The sequence below is a fragment of the Aotus nancymaae genome, unplaced genomic scaffold (genome assembly GCF_030222135.1).
Source record: "Aotus nancymaae isolate 86718 unplaced genomic scaffold, 86718_ANA_hifiasm-v0.15.2.pri h1tg000072l, whole genome shotgun sequence".
Classification (NCBI taxonomy): domain Eukaryota; kingdom Metazoa; phylum Chordata; class Mammalia; order Primates; family Aotidae; genus Aotus; species Aotus nancymaae.
The window spans coordinates 9,821,040-9,845,262 of NW_026988487.1; the positions used below are offsets into that span (position 1 = coordinate 9,821,040).

Sequence of the window (24,223 nt, forward strand, 5' to 3'; positions counted from 1 at the left end):
TTATGGATTTTATGCATTAGAGACCACCCCATGCTTAAAGCATGATGGAACCTGGCGGCATATTTTTCTCTTCCCCAGCTTTCAGCGCAGGGGCCCCTCACTGGCAGGACACGGTCAGGGCTCTGTCCAGACAGTGGCTGCGGAGTGAAAACACTTCTATTTATGGGGGGCAAGGGCGAGGGGAGAGAGAAAGGGGCAGGAAAAGGGGAGAAGTGGCCACATGTACTTTGTTTTGTTTTTTGCTTTTTGTTACATGTACTTTTGAAACAGTGTTTAGAAGTAGCCTCTCCTACAGCCCCTGCTGTAGCTTGTCTCCTAGCTCTGTGAGGTGAGTTATCCAGTACCCTCTAACATAAAAATGACCTTCAGACAGACAGACAGACACACACACACACACACACACACACACACACACAGGAAAACATCTCTGCCATCCACTTTTTCTTTTTTTCTGGTCCCAGACCCTCGATTCTCTCTTTAAAATGACTATTGTGAAGATAATGTAACAATACAGAGTAATGCTAATGGCAAATTATCAAAAAATTAAAAAACCAAAGTAAAATCGTTATTAGTGTTTTTAAAATGACGTAAAAGACTATGGGGAAAAAAACTCAAATGCCAACAACAGTTATTATGTATGACCTTTTTGTTCATATTTCCAAAACATTTATAACATACATAATTTTAAGAGAAAAATAATTTTGAAAATACATATCTGAAAATGAAACCCCACTGTTTCCAACGGCCAGCTGATTCTGGCTTAATCTGATTTTTCGCAGTTGTAGCAGTTTTGAAAACGTCAGTCCTTTTATTGAGGGAAGAAAGAGATGGGACGGGTAGAAAGGACGGTGGTTATTCCCTAGTCTTTCGATCCGGTCACACAACCTAAATCCAACATCTGCATCAAATGTCTCCTTCCCGAAATCCTCTCCCTAAAATGACAACCTGGCCGAGCGGACAGAAAGGCCCCAGCACATTTGCAGGTGTCCTGGTGGGCTTGCCATGCAGAGGGCGTGCGGGTTTCAGGGAGCTGCCGGTCCGCCAGGCTCCGCCCCGGTCCATTCAGGTCCCGCCTCCCACCCGCCGGCCCCGCCCCGCCCCGGCCCCGCCCCGACCGCCGCGGTCACGTGACGGGGCGACGGGTCCAGCCTGTTGCTGATGCTGCCGGGCGGTACTCGTCATGGAGCTGGCGCTGCGGAGCTCTCCCGTCCCGCGGTGGCTGCTGCTGCTGCTGCTGCTGCTGCCGCTGCTGCTGGGCCTGAGCGCAGGTAGGTTCGAGCAAGAGGCGCACCAGCTGCCGTGCCTCTTTTTACTCCAGGCGTGAGAGTTTGTTAGTGGGTTTGTGCTTTTAAAACAACATCTGTTTTCCCGGTTCTTACCTTGTGTAATTATATTGCTTTTGAATCTCTTTTTGTTTCTCTAAAAAAGTCAGAGTGCTTTTTCTACCCTTTTCTGGCTCTGGGTGGTCTGAGTGCCTGCGTTCTCTCCTACACCTAGATAGAAGCAGTGTGCAGAAATGTGATTTGGGGAAACTGCTGGTCAATGAGGTTTCCCTGATTCAAAGGCCTCCTCCCTTTTCCTGCCGCGATTGGCTGCTAAATGAAGATATAAGGTCTTTTTATTTTGAGCTGAAATCTGCGGTGAAAAGTACCCTTAAATCCTACCACGAATGGGACATTTCATTGAGATAAGGCCCTTTCTTCTCCTCTTGATCAAAACAAACAAGATAACATCTTCCCCCACCGCGATCTCTTTTTGGCAGAAAAACAGATTTGTGTTTAATGGGATGACTTGCAAATTGATTTTCATTCGTTCAGCAAAACCTCTCCTAGTCTGAAGCAAGAACTGAGAACTGAAATTTACCTTGTGACCTTAGGCAAGTTGTTGAACAGTTTTGTTTTCCCGTTTGTAAAATGGGGATCATCTGGTCCTTTGTCGAGTGTCTGGGAGATGTTGTAAAATAAGTTGCTCTGCCACTTTTACCAGCAGTCACTGCCAGGAAGGGAGAAGTGCCTGGGCTGAGGTCAAAAGGGACCTGCACCTTATCTGTTATTCTCAAGGGAGCCCAGCCTTATCTGTTACTGTCAAGGAGAATGTAATAGTGTGTTACTTGTACACAGAACCTTATAGCTAAGTCTGTAATGTTTAGCCATCTGTTTTGCTTCTCAGGAGATACTTCGTGATTTTCTTAATCTCCATTCTTGTCTTGTTTTGAGTCAGGGTCTCGCTATGTTGCCCAGGCTGGTCTGGAACTTCCTAACTCAAGTGATCTTTCTACCTCAGCATCCCAAGTAGCTGGGACTGCAGACACAGGCCACCACCCTGGCTCTTTCTTATTTACAAGACGTTGTCTCATTGTCTTCTCTACTCCCGTCTCTTGGCTGTTGGGACCAGTGTTCCCAGAGCCACTGTTCCCAGAGCCACTGGTTTTACGATATAAAAACCAGTGGGGCTTGAAATTTGAGAAGGGAGGAAGTAGAAGGCAGAAAACTCCAGTCACTGAGAGGATCCCTCCTATCATCTTTTAACATCAGTCCCCCTACATTTTTTTTCTACATTTTTTTCTCCTGCCTCCGGAGGAAAAAAAAAAGATGCTATAACTTGGAAATTGTTACTTCAACAAAAGTGACAAGGAAAATGGATTTAGCCTACTCTTTTCTAATACATATTTTGTAGATGCTAGAAACATTAACTAAAGAAAATTGGAGTTGGGGGATTATAGGATACTTATATTTGAACACACATACACACACATATATCCTTAAACTTAAAAAATGTATCTACCTGAGTTAGGAATATTGCCCTTTTTCATATTTGTTGTAGCTCTTTCTTTGCTGTTTGCCTTTTTATTTTTGATGTACAGAATTTTTGTCATATAGTAATTTTACCAGGTTTCTGTTCTCACCGCCATCAAAATCTCTTTTTTATAGTCTCTGGGGTTTGCTTAGATTCTTTCCTCATCCAGACATCAGAAAAATATTTAACTATATTTTTGTATTATTTTTAATGTTTAATTTTTAAAATGTAAATACTTGATCCACGTGGAACTTATTTTGTTTATAATGTTGAGAGGACCTAAATTTCTCTTTTTTTCTCCAAAAAAGGTGATACATTGAATAGTCTCAGCCCCACTAATTTGTGATGCTTCTTTACTGATATTTTTTGTTTATTTGTTTGTTTTTGAGACATTGTCACCTAGACTGGAGTGCAGTGGTGTGATCACAGCTCACTGCAGCCTCAACCTACCAGGCTCAAGTGATTCTCCTACCTCAGTCTCCTGAGTAGCTGGGACCACAGGCATATGCCATGACACCCAGCTAATTTTTGTATTTTTTTGTAGAGATGGGGTTTTGCTATGTTGCTTAGATTGGTTTTGAACTTCTGTACAGAAGCTATCAGCCTGTCTTGGCCTCCCAAAGTGTTGGGATTACAAGAGTGAGCCACTAAATCTGGCCTCTTATTCATGTCTTAAATACGATATAAAAACCAGTATATTGCATTTTGGGATTTTTACTTTTTTCCTCAAAATATAAATATCTCTCTTGTTTTTACAGAATTATAAAAGTGTTTCATGGTTATTGTTAAAAATCCAAACATTACAGAAAGGTGTAGATGAAAGCCCCCGACCTCCTATCCCACTGTTAAATTAGTTTGTTTTTTTCATAGCCGAGGTTTTTTTCCTTAATCTTGCAATGTATTGGGGTCGATAAATTACCAAACTATAAAACAAACCATCTCTAGCCTAGCATGGCTGTCTCTACCAGGCTTGGAATTTACCTGTACATTAGGCACTCTTTTGAAAAGTGAAATTGAGCTTCTGTTTCAGGAGCTGTCATTGACAGGCCCACAGAAGAGGGCAAGGAAGTGTGGGATTATGTGACCGTCCGCAAGGATGCCTACATGTTCTGGTGGCTCTATTATGCCACCAACCCCTGCAAGAACTTCTCAGAACTGCCCCTGATCATGTGGCTTCAGGTAAAGTAGCTTCCCAGCCTGGCCTGAGGTCAAGGCCAGTCTCCCCTATGTGGCTCTTTGCTTGCTTTTGGGGCTCATGTCTCAGCAGTGAAGGGTGGATTTGGTCCAGCAGTGTGGCCTGAGGGTCTGGGGTGCTTCTGAGGCAGACTGAGGTGATAGTATAGCCAAGAAGGCTAAATCAGAGGGCGAGGGGGTTCTGTTCTTTTTCCAGAGCCTCTTTATATTTCCAGATGATTGCAGGAAGGCTAACTGAAAACTCTTGGTGATACATTTGATTATATAGTGATAGAAAATGTTGTGAGGCCGGGCACAGTGGCTCACACCTGTAATCCCAGCACTTTGGGAGGCCGAGACGGGTGGATCACATGAGGCCAGGAGTTCGAGACCAGCCTGGCCAACGTGGCGAAACCCTGTCTCTACTAAAAATATTTAATACACAAATTAGCCAGGTGTGGTAGCACATACCTATAATCCCAGGTGGTTGACACACAAGAATTATTTGGACCTGAGAGGCAGAGGTAGCAGTGAGCTGAGATTGTGCCACTGTACTCCAGCCTAGGTGACAGAGCAAGACCCTGTCTCAAAAAAACAACAAAAAGAAAGTATTATGGAAGACTCCAAAGCAAAGACCTGAGCTTCCCTGGCCCTCCCTTCCTTTCCCCACAATCCTTTCCTGAACCTTAACTTCTTGCTCCTAGAAAAGCTGATCTTTTTTTTTTTTTTTGAGATAAAGTCTTGCTCTGTCGCCCAGGCTGGAGTGCAGTGGCATGATCTCGGCTCACTGCAACCTCTGTCTCCCAGGTTCAAGTGATTCTCCTGCCTCAGCCTCACTAATAGCTGGGACTACAGGCACCCTCCATCGTGCCCAGCTAACTTTTTGTTGTTGTTGTTGTTCTTTTGTATTTTTGTAGAGACGGGGTTTCACCATGTTGGCCAGGCTGGTCTTGAACTCCTGATCTCAGGTGATCTGCCCACCTCAGCCTCCCAAAGTGCTGGGATTACTGGCGTGAGCCACTGCACCCACCCAAAAGCTGAACTTTTAAAGGGACTGCTCCAGCCTTCTGCACCTTTGTGTGACCGTTGCGCCCTCCCGCTTTCCCTGAGTGTGTTTACATTTTAACCTTGAGCTCTGATTGTAGGATGGAAGGCAGGGAGCTGGTTGAAAGATTTTTAGCGATAGGCAGAGGCTCTTTCCTGGCGTTTCTGAAATATCTGTTCAGAGATGGCCCACCCCCACCTGGAAGACCACTCTCCAGGGAGGAATTAAGGAACATGGTCTTGTCTCTGGAAAATGTGGGCATGGCCCAGCTGGAACTCTGGGTTCTTCATCAGTAAATAGGGACCCTGGTGCTCACTGCCATAGGATACTACTGGGACATCTTCCAACAATGCCAGTATTTATAAGCAGCCTCCCAGGGCCTGGGCTTTGCCTCCCAGGATGGTCGATGCAGACTTTGTGGTGAGATAAAGTAAAAATGAGCAGTTTTCAGGGAGGGGCCTTTCTCTTTTGGAATTATCACTTGTGCCACCTCTGAGGATTAGAGCTGAGGCTCAGCCCCAGGTGCACATATGATAATGCTGCAGAGGAAGAACTCCTGTGTGTCAGCCTGGGGAGCTGTGTTCATCTCCAGTGGCTGGAGACAAAGGTGGGGCACAGTTGGCAGGGAGAGTTGGGCCATGGGCAAGCTCAGGCCTGCCGTCAGGGGCCCTGGGTTTTCAGTGCCTACCTGCCACATAGAGCCATGGCAAGACACTTCCTTCTCTGGGCCTTGGCTGTCTAATCTGGGGGATTTTGGTGGTTTTCAAACTTTTGATTAATCAGCAGAACTTTTTTTTTTTAATCCCCAAATGAAAGCTTACGTATGGGAGACAAAGCAGACAAAAGCAGAAGTGCTGAGGCTGGGGCTTCTTCTTTGTCCCAGGGATCCTTTCTGGGCTGTTAGGAAAACAGTTTGAAACAAACACTGAATTTCAGAAGTTGCATGCTGTCCTTCTGGTTGCCGGCAAAGTGGGATTGTTAAATTGGTTGCTAACATTTTAAGATTAGGACGTTTGCTCCCTCTTTCCAAAAGTCATGAGATACAGCAATTTGGGGCCTGAACTCACTGTCCCCAAAGCTGTGTGGTGGTGGCCCCTTTTCCTAGAGGGTGGGAGCTGCTGGAGGAGGGGCCCCTCTGCCACCCTCCCATTTGCTCTACTCCACAGCCTCTGCTGAGCTTCTGGAGGCCATGGGGTTTTCGACCTTTGGTTGGGTTAACCCTTTGAGCTGAGATGCTATTTGAAGTTTATCAACTGAAGAGAATAAATTGCTCTTCTCCACTTACCTGGGGGCCCAAGAGAGAAGAAAAAAGATTATGCTTACAAAAGAAATAATTAATTTAGATGAAAAGGGGATCTGTTTTAGCAGCCTGCTGAGGACATCTGTACTGACTTCTCTGGGGGGAATCTTTGAGAATCGAAGCCATGTCTTCTGAGTGGGTTAGCAAATGTTAGGGACACTTTCAAGTCATTGAAGCATTTCACTTGGTCTACTGACACATTGTCTCAGAGTTTCAGATAGCCCTGGGCCAAGCTAGCACCCTATCCCAAAGCTCTACCCAAAAAAGAGATTTTACAATAGGATATAGTCATGTAGAAAAGGTTTCCTCCAGCCAGCATCTCACTGCCTTTTGAGGAGAGGGGGAAGAGGAGAGGGGAGAGGGAGCGGTCACCTTCTGCTGTCTCCATGGCTTACCAGAAGCAGAGGAGAACTGAGATTTCTCCCACAAAGACCCAGCCCCTAAGATTTCCAGCTTTTTTTCCGATTGCTTGATCCTACCTCATCCTAATAAGTCCACGAGGAAAAGGGAACCAGCTTTTATTGGAGGGTAGATCTCTGGTTTTAATTAGTTGCATATTGCAATGTAAGTATTTTTCTTTCTTTTTTTTTGAGACAGAGTCTTGCTCTGTCACCAAGTACCAGGCTGGAGTGTAGTGGCTCGATCTCAGCTCACTGCAACCTCCGCCTCCTGGGTTCAAGCAATTCTCCTGCCTCAGCCTCCCAACTAGCTGGGACTACAAGCGCATGCCACCACGCCCAGCTAATTTTTTTGTATTTTAGTAAAGACGGGGCTTCACTATGTTGGCCAGGATGGTCTTGATCTTTTGACCTCGTGATCTGCCCGCCTTAGCCTCCCAAAGTGCTGGGATTACAGGCGTGAGCCGCCACGCCGAGCCTTAATATAAGTATTTTTCAGTGTTGCCACATTGTTTTTCATAGTTCATGATCCTAAGTGGCAGTGTAGCATTCCATGCTGTAGATGTGCTGTGGCTGCCTAACCTGTTCCCCTACTGGGGGACATTACTTCTGTGTTATGATGAAGAGGACTGCGATGAACATCATCTGGTTTGTGAACTTTTTACTGCTGTGTTAGGAAATCTTAGATACAAAGGGTATACCATCGGGGGATTGATAGCCTTCTAATTTGATCAGAGTTCGGTTGGTATAGGTTCAGAACGTTCGTGTTGTAAAGTCTTTCCCTTTTGGGGCCCTTTCGCTGTTGCTAGTTACCCTTTAACCGTGACTCTATCTGGTCTTGTCTTTTTTTTTTTTTTTATTCTTTACATTTCCCTACACAAATTGCCCTGGCTTTTGTTTTGCCCAAGCTATTCCCTGTCATGTTTTCTTTTCTTTTTTTCTTTTTTGAGATGAGGGCTTGCTCTGTCACCCAGGCTGGAGGGTAGAGGCGCGGTCTTGGCTCAGTGCAACCTCCACCTTTTGTCAAGGCTCAAGTGATTCTTGTGCCTCAGCTCCCCCAAGTAGCTGGGACTACAGGTGCACGCCACCACACCTGACTAATTTTCTGTTTTTAATAGAGATAGGGTTTCACCATGTTGGCCAGACTGGTCACAAACTCCTGACCTCAGGCAGTCTTCCTGCTTCGGCCTTGTGAAGTGCTGGGATTACAGGCCTGAGCCACTGTGCCTGGCCTCCCTTTTGTCTTTTCATATCCCCTTTCCTACGCATCCTAGTGCACAGAGAAGCCGTATCCTTTTATTCTAGGTCCTGAGCCCTTTCCCTCACCTCAGCTGACAAGGCCTTCCTCATAGCTCCCCACCTCAGTCGGCCCCTGGATTTGTCCAGAAGAGCACTGACCATCCTTTCCCCTGACCACCTTCCAAAGAGCCTCCTCCTGTCTAAATTAGAGTGCCCACCCAACCTGTCCTATTTGCCCCCTAGTTTCTTTTCTCTCTGAAGCCTTCAGAGCCCACAGAACTGCCCCCAGCACCGACCTGCAGTTCAGAATCCTGCCTTTCCCTCTCCCATGGATGCTCATAGTATCAAACCCTCCCTGTCCTGGGACTTTGGAATTTGCTACATTATATCTGGAGCATCTGCTTGATCAAACTGCTCCTAAGTCTGGGTCCCTTATCAATCCACAGGGACTCTGAAGAGTCTCCCATCTCCTGGGGAGAGGGTGATACGGGGAAAGTCACAAGGCCCAGTGTCTAGTCCTGGTGGAACTCCTTCGGGTCAGCAAGGCTCCAGCTCAGAAAATCAGGAGGCAGCTGGGTGTGATGGCTCACACCTGTAATCCTAGCACTTTGGAAGGCTGAGGCAGGAGGATTTCTTGAGCCCAGGAGTTCAAGAACAGTCTGGGCAACATGGTGAAACCCCCATCTCTACAAAAAACACAAAAATTAGCCAGGCTGGGTGTGGTGGCGTGCGCCTGTAGTTCCAGCTACTTAGGGTGGGGGCTGAGGCGGGAGGATCACTTGAACCCCAGAAGTAGAAGCTCCAAGTGAGCCGAGATTGCACCATTATACTCCAGCTTGGGTGACAAAGTGAGACCCTGTCTTAAAAAAGTAAAAGAAAATCAGGAGGCAGGAACATTCCATTGAGGACCTCTTAGCTCAGCTCTGCTCCTTTCAAAGAGAAAGACCTCAGCAGTTACTAGGGGAGCTTTGTTAATGTGGAAGCCCCTCGTTCACTGGAGAAATTGTGTCATTTGTGCAAATGGACCCAGCCATCACTAACTCATAAACTGTCTATAGCAAATGTGCTCATTCATTGTAAAGACTAAGATTTGACTAAAATTTTTCTTTCTTCTCTCTTCCACAGGGAGGTCCAGGCGGTTCCAGCACTGGATTTGGAAACTTTGAGGAAATTGGGCCCCTTGACAGTGATCTCAAACCGCGGAAAACCACCTGGGTACCGTGAGGATGGCCCTGAGCTAAACCTTGCCCCGTGGCCTGTCAGAGGCCCTGCCCAACTCCGGGAGGGACCACAAATATAGCAATCCCTCCCCGCCCTTTTCCTCTTCCTGTGAATACTGAGGCCACAGGTACTCGTCCACAGGCCTCTTTTCTGGCCCGGCTTCTCCCATTTCTCAGAACAGCTTATCCTACACCAGTCTGCCTCGCCTTCTCCAAGGCAACCCTTCTCTCTAGCTGCCTTTAAAAACTTCCTACAGCAGACACCTGCGTTACCCACGCTGGCAATCTCTGCATCTCAGACGCCAGGCCTCCAGTCCTTTTCTCTGTCTCCCCTCTTCTCCTGCTTGTATCTTGACTTCCCCTTTCAATGTCTCTCTTGCTCTCCTTCTCACACCTCCCCCTCATTCTTAGTGTCTCTTCCTTCCCTCACCCCTCTGTGGTCAGCTCCCTTATCCTCTCCCTTTGCAACCTTGCCAAACCCAGCCTTGGGTCAGTTCCACCGTCCACCTGCTCAGCCCCAATGCGCAGGCTGCCAATGGGCAGAACTCTGTGCCCGCCCTAGGGCTGCTGCACAGCGTGGGCCCCGCTCAGGGCTTTCGGCCGTTCCTCTCTCTCTGCTGCGGCTCTCCCGGCTGCACCTATTGCTACGAACGTTCTCCACTTCCTCAGTGCTCCTCCTCCAGCCTCCCTCCAACATCAGGAGCTAAGCTTTCTGGTCTTTCTTAAGTGCTTCCTACTCTCACCTCAGGGTCTTTGTACACACTGTCCTCTTGGCCTGGGCCTTTCCTGTACTGGGTCCAAACAGAAGTTTCACTTCCAGGAGTGGTTGCAGAGTCATGCCCTGCCTCCACCCTCACCCTGCACCCCGCTTATCCCCACCTCATAGAACTAAAGAGGCCACATGACCACAGTCCCAGTCCTAATGCTGCCACTGCCTGTCCGATTTTGACCTTGGACACATCCTGGGCTCTTTCTGGGCTTTAATTTCCTCATCAGCAAGGGACATGCCTGGACTGTGTCATTATTAAGGATCTTCTCATATGTAAATTTTATAACTCCCGACCTCTTTGGAAAAGGTATTGGAAAAAATTCTGTTCTTGCATTGTACAGGGAAGCCAGGCCAATGTGGAAATGGGATTCATTTCCAAGAACGCTGATGTGTGTTCAGACTTTGAGTTTACCTGGCTTCTTCGAGTTAGTGCATAGACTGTCCCTGCATCTTCTGTCTGCACTAGTGTATTACATTCAGTACATTTGTATTGTGCGAAAAGCAACAGCCCAGATTATTTGATCCCCATGTGTGTGTTAATTTTTCCTTTTTGCCTCTCCTTTTTTTTTCTTTTTTTTTTTTCTATGTTCCTGTCCCTTATTTTTCAAAAATCTCTTTTATCAGCGAGGGTATTATCACCACACTGGTGTCCTCACATGTGGTTTGGCTGAGCTAATATAAAATGATCCAAAGATAATTGGTGACCAAATGGCTGACTACAACATTTCATTTTCCTCTGTGGCACATAGCTCCAGGCCGCCAGTCTCCTATTTGTGGATAATCCCGTGGGCACTGGGTTCAGTTATGGGAATGGTAGTGGTGCATATGCGAAGGACCTGGCTATGGTGGCTTCAGACATGATGGTTCTCCTGAAGGCCTTCTTTGATTGCCACAAAGAATTCCAGGTAAGCAAACACTCAGGAACAGCCAAGTAAAGGGCTGGCAATAGCAACTCTGCGTCTATTAGCACAAACGTGAGCTTCCTCTGGAGTTTAGTGCCTAGCTGATTTCAGAGAAAACCTTTCTATTCCCAATATTGGGTTGTGGAATTTTGTTTCTGTCATCTCTAAAGTTGATATTTAACTTGAAAGAATGACCCTGGAGTGAGCATTCTAATCAGATGCAATAATCAGATACGGAGTGGCGGGGAAGGAAAACAAAGCAGATTTGTTTTTTCTGGCCATTACGTGCAGTAGAAATTAGAAATTAATTTGTGTGACTCAAAAAGCAATCAAGATCGTTAATTCTGTGTAAATTCCTTTTCTTGCTAGACAGTTCCATTCTACATTTTCTCAGAGTCCTATGGAGGAAAAATGGCAGCTGGCATTGGTCTAGAACTTTATAAGGTAACGGAAAATAACTTTGTTGTTACGGTTTTGGACAGAAAATCAATTATGTTACTTTTATATACTCACATGATATTAAATATACTTTGAATAGGGCCAGGTACTTGCATAGTAAGATTAAATCTGTATTAGTAACCATGGAAAGTTTTTAAAAGAAGACTGAAGATTGCCCTACTAGATCTGGAACAAGATATAAAGCATGAGTGAGTAAAAGAATGTGGTACTGACATAGCAACAAAGAGATGAACTGCAACAGGATACAGAATCCAGAAACACACACACACATATATATGTGTATCATAGATTTGTATCATGTGTATATGATCATACATAAATATAAGATGACATTTCAAGTGATTGGGGCATGGACAGAATGTCAATAAATGTTACGGAGAAAAATGTCTATCACTTTGAAAAATAGAAAAGTTGTATTCTTGCCTTGCGTGAAACATTAATTCTGGATAGATTCAAATCTTAACATAAAAGTAAAAATTAGGGCAGGGTGCAGTGGTTCACGCCTATGATCCCAGCACTTTGGGAAGCTGAGGGAGAAGAACTGCTTGTGGCCAGGAGTTCCAGACCAGCCTGGGCAACATAGAGAGACCCTGTTTCTGCAAAAAAAAAAAAAAAAAAAGAAAAAGAAAAAGAAATTAGCTTGGCACAGTGACTCTTGGCTGTAATCCCAGCTACCTGGGAGGATGAAGCAGGAGGATTGCTTGATCTCAAGAAGTTCAAGCTTCAGTGAGCTGTGATCATGCCACTGTACTCCAGTCTGGGAAAGACAATGTCCTAGTAGAAAAATGGACAAAGACAAATGTGGACAAGCAATTTACAGAAGAAATATAAACAGCCTTTGGACGTGAGAAAAATCTTCAACTTTTATTAGTAAGCCAAGTCCATGAGATTTATAAATATCTAAAAGACTGATAGCACCCTCTTTTGGTAAGAAGTCAGGGAAATAAATGCTCTCCTACAGTTTTTCCTTTTTTTTTTTTTTGAGACGGAGTTTCGCTCTTGTTACCCAGGCTGGAGTGCAATGGCACGATCTCGGCTCACCGCAACCTCCGCCTCCTGGGTTCAAGCAATTCTCTTGCCTTAGCCTCCCAAGTAGCTGGGACTACAGGCGTGCGCCACCATGCCTAGCTAATTTTTGAATTTTTAGTAGAGGCGGGGTTTCACCATGTTGACCAGGATGGTCTCGATCTCTTGACCTTGTGATCCACCCGCCTTGGCCTCCCAAAGTGCTGGGATTATAGGCGTGAGCTACTGCGCCTGGCCATCTCCTATGCTTTTGATGGGAATACAAACTGGTAAATTTAAAAGAGCAATTTGACAATGTCTGTCAATTTTTTAAATGTATGTGCCGTTTGACCCAATAAATGTCCTATGGGAATACTTATACATATGTATATGTCAGAGTATAAGGCTGTTAGGCCCCACAGGGTCGTGGGGTGTCCCTTATGCTATGCTGAGGGTGCAGGATCTGAGAAGTAAAGAGACAGGGCACTGAAGAACTGGTGAAGAGCATCTGGACTCAGGGGGCCACGCCACCCGTGAGTGGAGATCAGTGGGGGCCTTAAATGCCCAGAAGCATCTGTGTTTATTAGGTACAAGCAGGGAGCAGGGTCATGACTGAGGCCATCATCTATAGACTTAGTAATAGGGCATACATAATCACGTGAGTCACAAGTAAGGGGCCACCCCATTATGTTACTTGGGCAAAAAGGTGGGCCATGCGCAGTAGGGGGCAGTGCTGTGTGCAGTAATAGAGGGTCATGTACAGAAAAGGGATCCACCCCCATTAGGTGACCGAGGCAAGGAGGTGGGCTTTGTGCAACAGGTGTTGTGCACAACACTTCTTATCTGGGGGCCGGAGACTTCAAAGGATTTCTAATAGAAGGATACTGTAAGCCAATGCAGTGGGAGCTGACAGACATGTGCTCTTCTCTTAAGATATTTATGGGAGGATGATTTGAGCTAGCACAGAAGTGAGAAAAGACTGACAGGGTGTACAGCCGCAGCGACTGGTCACACCAGAGGGGAGTCAGGTTCTTCTCCCTCGGTTATTTCCAGGATCTCAGGCCTGAGGCCTACTTTCCACAGGAACTGGATGCAAGGTACTACAACTCCTTTATCAGGAGGAGAGGCTCTTGCTCCAAGCCTGCCATACAGCGTATACCCTTTCAGGCAGGGACGCCACTGCCTGGGTCTTTGGTTCTTGTCCTGGTCTGGCTGTTTTCCCATGTACTGCTTCTGTTCTGTGACTGCTCTAGGCATTCTTCCTACTCCAAGCTATATGGTTATATGGAAGGATTCTATAAATCAGCACTAAATGTGTCGGTACAGCTCTGACTACAATACATATATGATTATATAGAAAGATTATATAGAACTAAGTATGCTAGATGTAAGTATTAAGTATGATTATATAAGCTAGATGTATGTAAGCAGTAAGTTATACTTCAGGCACTAATTCTATAAACTAATATATGGTTATATATAAAGGATTATATAAAGGAAATAGCTGAGTAATAACACTATAAACTAAGATATTCTTCAGGCACTAATTGTGCCTGGGGTCTGCACAGTTCTCCTTCCTCAGTGCCCATGGCGGGTGTTACCTACATCAGAGAATGTTTATTATGCCATTGTTTATAATGTTCATAAACTGAAAACAGCTGGATGACTGTCAGCAGAGGATTGCTTAAATAAAGTAGGGACATGTTTTCAAGATGAAATGCTTTGCAACCATCATAAAGAATGGATCCGGCCGGGTGTGGTGGCTCATGCCTGTAATCTCAGAACTTTGGGAGGCCGAGGCGGGTAGATCACTTGAGGTAAGGAGTTTGAGACCAGCTTGGCCAACATGTTCTCTACTAAACATACAAAAATTAGCTGGGCATGGTAGCACATGCCTGTAATCCCAGCTACTAGGGAGGCTGAGGCAGGAGAATTGCTTGAACCCAGCGGGTGGAGGTTGCAGTGGGCCGAGATTGCACCACTGCACTCTAGTCTGGGTGACAGAACGAGACTCTTTCTAAAAAAAAAAAAAAAGAATGGATCTCAGCACTTCGGGAGGCTGAGGTGGGAGAATTGCTTGAGATCAGGAGCTAAGAGATCAGCCTGGACAGCATAGTGAGACCCCTGTCTCTACGAGAAAGAAAAAAAGAAAGAATACAGAGAGCTGTATTACTCAGTGTGGAAAGTTGTCCTTTGGGTATTAAGTTATGGACCACTGTGAGATACTTTGTAAATCAAAAACAGTTCCATATGTGGAGATACACATGCATGCTGTGAAGGCAACCAAAAGCGTTAGAAGGATACATGACACACTTACCTGCAGTCAGTTGGAGAGTGTGAGGGCACGGGTGAGGCAAAGTAAAAGACTTTCACATTTTCTTCTATCTCCTATGTTTGAATATCAGTGAGCTTAAATGAGGGTTTTTAAAAAAAAAGTTTTATTCTTTTTTTTTTTTAAAAAAAGCATATGTATACTATAGAATATTAGAAACTATAGCTAGCATAAATTAAAAATGAAAGCTTCAACTTCCCACCTGATGGAGATCACTATAGTTAGCACCTGAGTATCTATTTTTTTTTTTTTTTTTTGAGACAGAGTCTTGCTCTGTTGTCAGGCTGGAGTGCAGTGGCACAGTCTCAGCTCACTGCAACCTCTGCCTCCTGGGTTCAAGCGATTCTCCTGCCTCAACCTCCTGAGTAGCTGGGACTACAGGCACGTGCCACTACACTCTGCTAATTTTTGTATTTTTAGTAGAGATGGGGTTTTACCATGTTGACCAGGATGGTCTCAATCTCCTGACCTCGTGAACTGCCCGCATCGGCCTCCCAAAGTGCTGGGATTGCAAGCATGAGCCACCATGTCCAGCCTTATAGCTTTCTATTTTTGTGCACATTTATAAATAATTGTTCAGCTGAATGAGATCATATTATACATACTGTCTTCAGCCCTCTTTCTTCAATCAGAAGTTCTCAACTTTCCATTTCTATAAATTTTCATCTCAAATATTCAGACTTTTTTTTTTTTTTTTTTTTTTTTGAGACGGAGTTTCACTCTTGTTACCCAGGCTGGAGTGCAATGGCACGATCTCGGCTCACCGCAACCTCCATCTCCTGGGTTCAGACAATTCTCCTGCTTCAGCCTCCTGAGTAGCTGGGATTACAGGCACGCGCCACTATGCCCAGCTAATTTTTTGTATTTTTAGTAGAGACGGGGTTTCACCATGTTGACCAGGATGGTCTTGATCTCTTGACCTCGTGATCCACCCGCTTCGGCCTCCCAAAGTGCTGGGATTACAGGCTTGAGCCACCGCGCCCGGCCTCAAACCTTTTTTTTTTTTAAGAGACAGGGTCTTGCTCTGTTGCCCCGGCTGAAGTACAGTGGCATGATCTTGGCTCACTGCAGCCTCTGCCTCCTGGGCTCAAGCAATCCTCCTGCCTCAGCTTTCCAAAGTGTTGGGATTACAGCAGGAGCCACCACACCTGGCCTAAGGCTGTTTCTTGTTTCCTCTTTCAGGCCATTCAGCAAGGGACCATCAAGTGCAACTTTGCTGGGGTTGCTTTGGGTGGTTCCTGGATCTCCCCTATTGGTAAGTATGGCATCTTCAGGCATTTCTTCATTCCCCTTTTGCTCATCCTTTCCTGAGGCCTGGGGCTGTGTTGTCCAGATCAAGGAGCTAAGCAGCAGAATGTTCTGGGCTTTTAGAAGAAGTGTTTGCTGCATCCAAGAACTATAGGGACAGAGTACCTACCATGGACCATTCAGGGCTGAACTGCGTTTTCTTAATGTGATTCTCACAACAGAAGGATCAAATGTTATCATTGGAGGCATTCTGAAGACTCAGAGAGGTCATGAAATATGCCCTCTGCCACACAGGATGAGTGGCCTGGTCAGGATTCAAATCCAGGTCTTTGTGGCTCTGTACAAAGGCAAATCTGTTTTGTCATCCTGCCCCTCTACTTCCCTGGTGCTGACATAAGTGTTTGGGGCGCATCTGTTACGCATCTTGATGGCAAGACAAGGTTATCATCTGGTCTTGCAACTCAGAGATGTGCGGTTTCGTCATTGAGCACTTGTGTTGTTTATATTGCAGACACCCAGGGTGTGACTTCAGACATCTGAGACAATCATCCTGGTGGCGTGCACTCTAACATAGGGTTTCTCAGCACATTTGACACTGTGGGTCATATGGTTCTTTTTTTTTTTTTTTTTTTTTTTGAGACGGAGTTTCGCTCTTGTCTCCCAGGCCGGAGTGCAGTGGCACGATCTCGGCTCACTGCAACCTCTGCCTCCTGGGTTCAGGTGATTCTTCCACCTCAGCCTCCCGAGTAGCTGGGATTACAGGCACCCACCACCATGCTTCGCTAAATTTTTGTATTTTTAGTAGAGATGGGGTTTTACCATGTTGGTCAGGCTGGTCTTGAACTCCTGACCTCAGGTGATCCACCTGCCTCGGCCTCCCAAAGTTTTGCTGACATTATAGGCATGAGCCACCACACCCGGCCGGCTCAGTTTTTAAAAAATAATCATTTATAAAAGGTAATATTTCCCCCTAAAAATTAGGGATTTGCTTGTTACAGAGCCATGTTCCCAGTGAATTCAGGATATTCTGATACGACTTGGAATGGTTATTTCTGACCGTCGTGTTTGCCATCTGCAGGGTAGGACTGACATAGAATAAAACTGAGTCAGCATGAAGAGGAGGGCTACTATTTGTTTGTTTGTTTTTCCTTCCTGGATGTATCTTGTAGGATATCATAAAACTGCAGAAGCCTAGATCAGAAGCATGATAATACCTTGTCAGATACTGTTCTTTTGTTCATGTTGATGGCAAGACAAAGTCTCCATTAGGTCTTGCAACCCAGAGGTGTGCTGTTTCATAACTGAGCATCCTTATTGGGAGCACAGATAAGAGTTTGTTTATGACTCAGAATGCTGGCCCTCTCACTTCCTCAGGGGTCTCGTCAGTTTCACAATAGCACTAAGTACTTTGCATGTGCTAATTTCATGTAATCCTTACAACTCCATGGGACAGATGCTATTATCCTAATTTTGTAAATGCTGAAACTGAGACTCTGAAAGGTTAAGCAACTTTCTTAGAGTCACCCAGCTAAATAGTAGAGCTGGGATTCAAATCCAGGCAGCAGGTACTGGAATCCAAGCAACCTAACCACCTTGTTACACTCTGTCTCCAAGATCAGTAAGTTTTGCTTCCTGGCTTTGCAAGTGTTATTCATCCTGTTTGGAATCTACCTTTTTCTCCTTGCCGTGACCCACTTTACATTATGAAACTGTCTGGATTGTAATCCATCCTTCCCGATCCACTTAAAGTATTGCCTCTCTATCCCAGAAACACTGGTTTTTGAGGGAGAAGTATTGTTAATTTCCGTGAACAATTGTTAGTTGCTTGCTAGGTAGTAGATACCAGGCTAGGTGGTAGGCAAAGATACACAGATATGCCCCTGAACTTCAAAAAGGTCTTGATCTGCTCTGTCACTAAGCGCATACGACCAGCTCAGTATGGTAACCACTTGCCACATGTGCCTATATACATTTAATTATAATTTTTAAATACAATTTCAGTTTTTCAGTGGCACTCTCCATACTTCATGTGCTCCAAAGACACATGTGGCTATTGGCTAGCATTTTGGACTGCACAGATATAGAACACTTCTATCACTGCACAAAGTTCTATTGGACCATGCAGACCTGCTTCAAAGGTTGGTAAGCAAGGGCCCATGGGTCAAGCCTGCCCTGCCGCCTGCTCTGGTAAATAAGTTTTTTATTGGAATGCAGCCACGCCTGTTCATTTACATACTGTCTATGGCTGTTTGGAGACTGTAAGAACAGAGTTGAGTACCGGCCACCAAGATAGGCTGGGCTACAGGGCCCAAATTATTTCCTATCTGTCCCTTTACAGGAAGTTTACCAATCTCTGGCCCAGATCAAGCAGGAAATGGGATGCATTGGAGTACTGCAACCAATCCTGTGTTTCAAGGACTGTGCCTTCAGCTAAGGCACAAGTTTGAAGGTTAAGCCAGAGAGGTGATTAACAGCTAGGCCACGGAAGTCCTGGTGTGCCTGCGTTTCTCAGAGTGTGCTCTAAAGAATACCAGTGCGGGCTGGGCATGGTGGCTCACACCTGTAAACGCAGCACTTTGGGAGACCAAAGCAGGCAGATTGCTTGACCCGAAAAGTTCAAGACCAGACTGGGCAACATGGAGTTAGTTCCTGGAGAACTAAGATTATTTGAAACCTGCTTTGAGATACTTTGCCTTAAGGAGCCGTTGAATGCTTTTAAGCTAAGGAGAGACATAATCACATGTGCTTTGTGAGTTGAGGTCCTTGATTCTTTGTTGGCGCGTATTTCAATAGCATTTGTCTTACCTAGTGATACAGTATTTAATAGTTATGAGTTTGTCTAAACCAAGGTCAACTACTGTTCTCTTTGAGGACAGGCATTATGTTACTTACATTTATATGTTCTCATGCTCTTTGCTGCCTCCAGATCCTTAGTAAATTCTCAATATGTCTGTGGGATGGGAATGAGCCAATTGGCAATGTAGCCACTATGTTGCTGCAAACTCATTAGTCATCTCCCTTATTTAGCTCCTTGGCAGAAGTTAGTATCTCCAAACTGGAGGAGCAAATAAGACGCAGAGCAGAAATGTGAGGGTGAGGAAATATTTTAAGCTGTCAGAAGGCCTAGAGGTCCACAGATAAGAGCCTCCACCTGCATACCTACAGCCTGCCTGTGGGGATGCTGTCACTGGCAATGACTCACTTGCTGGGCCACTATCAGGCCAAATTAATGTGCCATTAGTCTTAAGAATCAGCAGAAAAGCCCCCACACCCTCATCCCTGCTTCTAGCCATTGAGACATCACCCACCTCCTGCATTGGTACAGGGGAGTTGACGACCTTCCAATCCAAAGCCACCGGGATTCTTGCTTCTCTCTCTTTCTTCTTTGGAGAGAAGCCAGTTAGGTTTGTCTTTGGAAAGAGAGATGTGACATACTTGATTTGTACATATGTGGTTTCCTTTAGATTCTGTGCTCTCCTGGGGACCTTACCTGTACAGCATGGTGAGTAGATGCACATCTGTGCCCTCTGGGTAAACGCCCAGCCAATCTCTTCTGGCTCTGACCCCAGGAAGAGAGATGCTGGATGAGTTTGCCTATGTGCTTGGCACAGCTTTTTAGGGACTGTTTATCCATATGAAGTTGGACACTCAAAGCAAGAGCTAGCCACAGGGACAAACTGAAAGAAAATCAGCACACATCACTTTTTTCCAGATATAAGAAACACATTTTTTCTTTTTATATTTTGAGACGGAGTTTTGCTCTTGTTACCTAGGCTGTAGTGCAGTGGCCTGATCTTGGCTCACTGCAACCTCCACCTCCTAGGTTCAAGCGATTCTCCTGCCTCAGCCTCCCGAGTAGCTGGGATTACAAGCGCCTACCACCATGCCCAGCTAATTTTTTGTATTTTTAGTAGAGACAGGGTTTTGCCATGTTGGGCCGGCTGGTCTCGAACTCCTGACCTCAGGTGATCCACCCACCTCGGCTTCCCAAAGTGCTGGAATTACAGGTGTGAGCTGCTGTACCCAGCTAAGAAACACGTTCTTTCAATTCCCTAAATTTTTATTACACAAATTTTCAAATATGCAGGAACGTTGAAAGATCACTGTGAATACCTACTTAGATTCAGTTAACTATTTGCTGTGTTTCCTCCAGTGAATATGTGCTTGTAACAATATGCTTTCCTATGTAAGCTTCCATTCTCCTTCCTTCCCCTCCTTCCCCTCCCCCTCCCTCACTGCAGCAATATCAGATTGATGATCCCCAGTAAAGTGGATCTTTTTGCTCTTGGTTTACATTCCAGTCTCTTCTTGAAGACAAAGGTCTGGCAGAGGTGTCTAAAGTTGCAGAGCAAATCCTGAATGCCATAAATAAGGAGCTCTACAGAGAGGCCACAGTGCTGTGGGGGAAAGCAGAAATGATCATTGAACAGGTAAAAAGGGGACACACTCAGGGGCCAGCCTAGTTGGCTTTTTCTGGTGGGTACAGGGCCTGTGTTAGTGTTGTCAAACTTGGGGTCTATCCTGAGCCTCCCCACGTATCTGCAAATGATTGCATGCTAGACAATAAATCTGTCTGGTCTGAGCAGTGATGTCGTGGCTCCTTACAGAGTCAGAATCTGCAAGACTGAAAGCCACCCAGGCCTGCAAGACTTGCTTGTCCTTCACTAAATGTATGGATTCTGTGGGAAAAAAAAAAAAAAAAAAAAAAAGATTGTCTTGCAGAGGTGAGTGTTTAGTTTGGAGACAACACATTCCCTTATTGGAGACTTTGCCAAGCAACATTCTGACTCCAGAGAGCCAGAAGTAAAGGATGCACTGGCCAAGGACTGGGAGTATAGGACCCTCTGCAGCTCTGTTCTTTCTGTAAGTTAGCACTGAAGCCCTTGGTTTTTTCCCTGCAGGGCCTGATCACTGCTCATATGAGCTGCTCACCACTTCTGGGAGAGTGGGCTGGGCTGACACAGCTGGTTTCTGAGCCTTCAGAGCTGCCTTTCTTTCTTTCTTTCTTTCTTTTTTTTTGAGACGGAGTTTCGCTCTTGTTACCCAGGCTAGAGTGCAATGGCGCGATCTTGGCTCACTGCAACCTCCGCCTCCGGGTTCAGGCAATTCACCTGCCTCAGCCTCCTGAGTAGTTGGGATTACAGGCACGCGCCACCATGCCCAGCTAATTTTTTGTATTTTTAGTAGAGACGGGGTTTCACCATGTTGACCAGGATGGTCTCGATCTCTTGACCTCATGATCCACCCGCCTTGGCCTCCCAAAGTGCTGGGATTACAGGCGTGAGCCACCGCGCCCGGTGCATTTCTTTCTTTCTTTTTTGAGACCAAGTCTGGCTCTGTCACCCCGGCTATGGTGCAGTGGCCCAATCTCGGCTCACTGAAACCTCTGCCTCCCAGGTTCAAGTGATTCTCATGTCTCAGCCTCCAGAGTAGTTGGGACTACAGGTGAGCACCACCACGCCTGGCTGATTTTTGTTTTTAGTTCAGAGGGGTTTCACCAAGTTGACCAGGCTGGTCTTGAACTCCTGGGCTCAAGTGATCCACCTGCCTCAGCCTCCAGAAGTGCTGGGATTACAGGTGTGAGCCACCACGCCCAGCCACAGCTGTATTACTTTCTGATCCAAGCAGATTTACAAAGTTAAAGCTGTCCTTAGATAAAAAGCCATATTTTTTCTGTTTGGCAGTTTTGATGATAGAAAAACAAAAACAACCAAACAAACTTTTGTATTCCAGAACACAGATGGGGTGAACTTCTATAACATCTTAACTAAAAACCCTCCCGCATCTACAATGGAGTCAAGTCTAGAATTCACACAGAGCCACCTAGGTGAGTGAACCTTGAAGTTTTTAGACCCTGCCTCAGCCTCCATGCAAAAAGAAACCTGTTTATTAAAAAACCTTTATTAACATATAATTTGCATACCATAAAATTAACTCATTGTAAGTGGTTTTCGGGATATTCCCAGAGTTGTGCAGTCATCGTCACAATCCAATTTTAGAACATTTTTGTCACCCCAAAGAGATCCCGCATGTCTGCTTGCAGCCAGTTCTCCCTGGCAACCACTCATCTGCTGTCTCTTTTTTTTTTTTTTTTTTGAGATGGAGTCTCACTCTGTCACCAGACTGGAGTGCGGTGGCACCATCTCAGCTCACTGCCATCTCCGCCTCCCAGGTTCAAGTGATTCTCCTGCCTCAGGCTCCTGAGTAGCTGGGACTACAGGCACATGCTACCACGCCCGGCTAATTTTTGTATTTTTAGTAGAGATGGGGTTTCACCAGGTTGGCCAAGATGGTGTCGATCTTGACCTCATGATCCACCCTCCACAGCTTCCCAAAGTGCCGGGATTACAGGTGTGAGCCACCTCGCTCGGCCCTCTGTCCCTTTAGATTTACCTTTTCTGAACATTTTATAGGAATACAATCACACAGTAGATAGTCTTTTGCACTGGCTTCTGTCACATAGCATGATGTTTTTGAAGTTTAGAAACCAGCTTCTGTACACCAAATTACAACATCAATTAAAGTCTGAATTTAGTCATTTTTCAGCCAACTAAGAGGCATATGAAGGCTGCAGGATACCCTAGGTTCCACATCCCAGATGATTCTCTTTGGCCATTCTGGAGAATCCCAGTGGACCCCAAGTCTATAGAATGTACAGTCAGTACTACTATGTTTGTGCAAAAGTAACTGTGGTTTTTGCCAGGTTTCAAGATTTATTAACTCAAACCAATTATGCATTATTTCCCTTCCCACCCAGCTCCCTAACAACTCCTTATTTTGAACCAATTTTGACATATCTTTTTTTCCCTCCTTTTCTTTTTTTAAGAGATAGGGTTTCACTCTGTTGCCCAGGCTGGAGTGCCATTGAAGTTTCAAAGTTTTGCCATTACTTTTTTTTTTTTTTTTTTTGAGATGGAGTCTTGCTCTGTCACCCAGGCTGGAGTGCAGTGGCGCGATCTTGGCTCACTGCAACTTCCACCTCCCTCATTCAAGCGATTCTCCTGCCTCAGCCTCCTGAGTAGCTGGGACTACAGGTGTGCACCACCACACCTGGCTAATTTTTTGTATTTTAGTAAAGACGGGCTTTCACTATGTTGGCCAGTATGGTCTTGATCTTCTGACCTTGTGATCCAGCCACCTCAGCCTCCCAAAGTGCTGGGATTACTGGTGTGAGCCACCACACCCTGCCTTGCCATTACTTTTAATGGCAAAAACCACATTTACTTTTGGACCAACCTAATAAGAAAGCCTCTCCACTTTCACTGTGTTTCTGACTTCCTTCCTCCCGCTGGGGGTGAATCAAGGTGACGCTTTTCCTTTTCCAGCTGAATCTGAAACCCTCCCTCTTGCTGTACAGCGTCCCCAGCAGCTTGGTAAAGGTGTCCTCTTGGTCTTACTTCCAGTCCTTTGACTCACCATGTACCAGTTTGGTTTTAGTTCGTCTTTGTCAGCGCCACGTGAGACACCTACAAGGAGATGCCTTAAGCCGGCTCATGAATGGCCCCATCAGAAAGAAGCTCAAAATCATTCCGGAGGATCAAACCTGGGGAGGTACTTATGCGACCTAATTAAGTGCTGTTTGTAGAGTTATGGGGAGAAAAGAGGTGCAAATTCAGAGACCTGAATTTGTAGGATGGGTTTTGCTGGTGGTGATGATAGGTTATAGGTAAACAATGTTACTGTCCACGTGTTGTAGGTGAGCAAATAGACACAGAAGACAGTAAATGACTTGTCAGGGCTGGATGCAATGGCTCATGCCTATAATCCCACCACTATGGGAGACTGAGTTGAGAGGATTGCTTGAGACCTCAATTAAGCAACATGGCTGGGCATGGTGGCATGTGGCATGTAGTCCTAACTACTAGGGAGGCTGAGGAGGGAGGATTGCTTGAACCCAGGAGTTTGAGGCTACAGTGAGTTATGGTTGTGCTACTGCACTCCAGCCTGGGCAACAGAGTGAAACCCTGTCTCTTCCAAAGGGGAAAAAAAAAGATTTGTCAAAATTGGTTCAAAATAAAGGGTTGGTAGGGAGCTGGGTGGGGAGAGAAATAATGCATAATTGGTTGAGAGCTAATAATTGTTGAAGCCTGATATGGGTACATTGGAGTGTTGTACGCTTCTCTTTTGTATCCATTTGAAGTTTTCCATAATAAAAAATTAAGATAAAGCGACATCCAAGGCCACAGTTGGTTGCAGATGAGATTTTGTGCCAAAGATCCTTCTTGCAGGATGTCATACATGCCCAGGTGGTTGGGCAGATTTTGACCAGCTCTCTCGCTGGCCTCTCCAGGCATCCTGATGCTGGATGTGGCCGAGCAGTACTGCATTCTGGTCTCA

The 24,223-nt window shown here is 45.5% G+C and overlaps 1 protein-coding gene across 1 annotated transcript in view; it reads left to right on the forward strand.

Moving 5' to 3' along the window:
* Positions 1 to 1,151: 1,151 nt before the first annotated feature.
* The window catches only part of SCPEP1 (serine carboxypeptidase 1), a 30,305-nt gene continuing 7,233 nt past the window's right edge, over positions 1,152 to 24,223 (forward strand). The window contains exons 1-10 of the mRNA XM_021672794.2: positions 1,152 to 1,268; positions 3,827 to 3,975; positions 9,077 to 9,166; positions 10,690 to 10,845; positions 11,212 to 11,286; positions 15,821 to 15,893; positions 19,351 to 19,388; positions 20,188 to 20,316; positions 21,620 to 21,713; positions 23,324 to 23,437. Coding sequence (XP_021528469.2) covers positions 1,181 to 1,268; positions 3,827 to 3,975; positions 9,077 to 9,166; positions 10,690 to 10,845; positions 11,212 to 11,286; positions 15,821 to 15,893; positions 19,351 to 19,388; positions 20,188 to 20,316; positions 21,620 to 21,713; positions 23,324 to 23,437 — 1,006 coding nt within the window. The 5' untranslated portion in view covers positions 1,152 to 1,180. The remainder of the gene's footprint in view (positions 1,269 to 3,826; positions 3,976 to 9,076; positions 9,167 to 10,689; positions 10,846 to 11,211; positions 11,287 to 15,820; positions 15,894 to 19,350; positions 19,389 to 20,187; positions 20,317 to 21,619; positions 21,714 to 23,323; positions 23,438 to 24,223) is intronic.